The following is a 2,500-nucleotide window of genomic DNA, read 5'->3' as shown; positions in this document are numbered from 1 at the left end:
TTTCAAATGGAATCAATCTGATGATGGAGGTGGAGGATAAGGTTATGCTAGACACCTTAGAGCATGGTATGCTGTTTGGTTTGTTTCTTTATTCTCATTATTTTTTCTATGTACTTGCTTTTGTGTAAGCTTCATAAAACATGTAATGGATAACACACATCATCAATGTCACTTGCAAGTAATTTTTCAAATGAACAAATGTTCCAACACTTACAGCCCTGAAAGCTTTTCTTAGGGTTTTCCTCTATTTATCACAACCACCACCACCATCAGCATCGGTTGCCATGTTTTACTCTAATCTATTTGTATCTAGCATGAAGAGCTAAGCTGGAAATCTTATCAAAGGTAATGTTGGAATAAAATGCTTTTGGATTCATTAGAACAAACATAAATACAAAAATAGTGAAAAATCTGGAACAGGGTATTGTGGTAACACCCATTACCCCACAAAGGAAACGTATTTGGGGCCTATCATTCAGGAAAGAGTTTTTCCATGCACATGGAAGTATGAAATTGCTATTAACTCAATTTTGACCATGGGAGTCCATGCATGTCCAGACAGCCCCTTAGGATGCACACAGGGGAATGGATATGGAATCTTCTGCTGTAGTCAAAAGGTTACACTCTGAATGCCCAGATATATGAGAATTTTTTCAAGAATAATGTAATATAGATACTAAAATTCAATACATATTGAATATAAAAAATAAGTTACACATTTTCCTACACAGAGGCCATAAACTATATAATTTTAACCATCATGTTAAGCACTAGTGATGAACTGAAATACAAAAATTAAAGGCTAAAAAAAGCATTCTTATATATATCCCATGAAATCTTACTACAATATTTGTAACCACGTCCAATTAAATCTCTTAAAAACAGTAATGATGAAAATTGAAAATAGCACAATATAATATCTTTTATTTCCATCTTAGAGGTCTGCCAATGTATCTCCTATTGAAGTGGATCAACATATTTACACTGTAAATGCTACATATAAAACTGACAGGTTGCTCATTTGTACATCAGGGCTGCATATGTATTACTATTCATCTCCACTCTCCATTAGTATGGCGTACCATAACTATGCTCATCCCATTTGGGTCAGCCCTCATGGGCGATTTTAAACATATACCCCACGCCGCTGCTGCCTTGACCTCACATTTCCTGTGTCAAAGCGCTCTCCATCAAGGACGACTCCAAGACTCACACACAGTCAGCCTGACCTCCAGACCGGGTGGACCTTCCTGCTACTCACTGCGCGGCTGTCCTCGCCAGGGCTCACAACTGCGGGTTCCACCCAGTGTTGACCAATCTCATATTGTGTTCTATTTCTTCTCGTATATGTAACTCTTAGCAATAAAGAGTTAAGCTGTATAAGTAGTATCACTTCTCCCAACCAGTGTAGACGTAGAAGGTAAAAACCTTTTGCAATTGGCCTGCATCATATGCAAATGAAGTAAGCTATTTAATATAAGTACTATATAATTATATAAGAAGCAGCTAATTATGTAAATTAAATATTTCTATTAACCCAACACCATATAAGTAAACAAAAATGCTTAATGATAAAGTAGGGAACCAAACTATTTCTTAGTAATAACCTTTGTACCAAGTCTCATATATAGGATACAGTGCATGCATATTTCACAACCAGAGTAACCAATGTACCAATAAGGCTACAGGGGCTACTCCCTAAATTTGTAGTAACAGCATGAAATAATAAATAGTTGAAACAAAAGGTTTCAAAGCTGTGGCCTGACTACACATTTTTATATTGCAATGTTTCCCTACTCTTAAAATATCAACATTGTTTTTACTTATATAACACCCTACTAAGTTCTTTGCCAAGTAGAGTACTTCTGGAGTAAAAGAAAAAAACTGGACATTATAAGAAGTTTTCAAGCCTGCCGTGTCATTCCTGCCTGTTACAATGCTTGGACTTCAGTATATATATAACCTTCATTTTACTCTCTCTATGGATGATTTTCATGAGAAAAATGAGAAATGAAGCCCAAGTCTACAACCTCTCCACTTTCCAGTCTCCTGATTTTTTAATCTTCTAGTTAAGCTATCACCAATTTAAACTCGTCACCCATAGTTGCTACTAACTGAATTTGTAGTTTTTTGTCATTGGTACAAATATGAACTGTACTCTCACTTGCATCCTTGTCTTAACCTCTACAGCTCCCTACAGCCTTTGCCCATCTTCCTCCGTCTCCTCCTTGCTTACCTTACAGAAATATCCACTTCTGGTCCTATGGAGCCTGGAGGTCTCAGTCTCCATGATAAGTCATCCCCCATGTTAAAATCTCAATCTGGAAAGAAAGGGAAAAAATACAATACATGCTACAAAAATAACATTTTTTACAATGAAAATTATCAGTAGCTTACCACGGCTGTTAAAACTTTAAACATGGATCTTATCCTGGTCAATGTCAAGGACATTATTGTTTTCAGATGCAGCCCATAAATAATTTGTTTGTTAAGCAACAAA

The 2,500-nt window shown here is 36.2% G+C and overlaps 1 protein-coding gene across 1 annotated transcript in view; it reads right to left on the bottom strand.

The window, feature by feature from the left end:
* The window catches only part of Ent1 (Equilibrative nucleoside transporter 1), a 58,067-nt gene that overhangs the window by 44,411 nt on the left and 11,156 nt on the right, over positions 1-2,500 (bottom strand). Inside the window, exon 2 of the mRNA XM_070142797.1 lies at positions 2,237-2,321. Coding sequence (XP_069998898.1) covers positions 2,237-2,307 — 71 coding nt within the window. The 5' untranslated portion in view covers positions 2,308-2,321. The remainder of the gene's footprint in view (positions 1-2,236; positions 2,322-2,500) is intronic.

Source organism: Penaeus vannamei, chromosome 30, assembly GCF_042767895.1.
Source record: "Penaeus vannamei isolate JL-2024 chromosome 30, ASM4276789v1, whole genome shotgun sequence".
Classification (NCBI taxonomy): domain Eukaryota; kingdom Metazoa; phylum Arthropoda; class Malacostraca; order Decapoda; family Penaeidae; genus Penaeus; species Penaeus vannamei.
The sequence above is the reverse complement of the archived record's forward strand: the minus strand, read 5'-3'. Positions and strand labels throughout refer to the sequence as shown.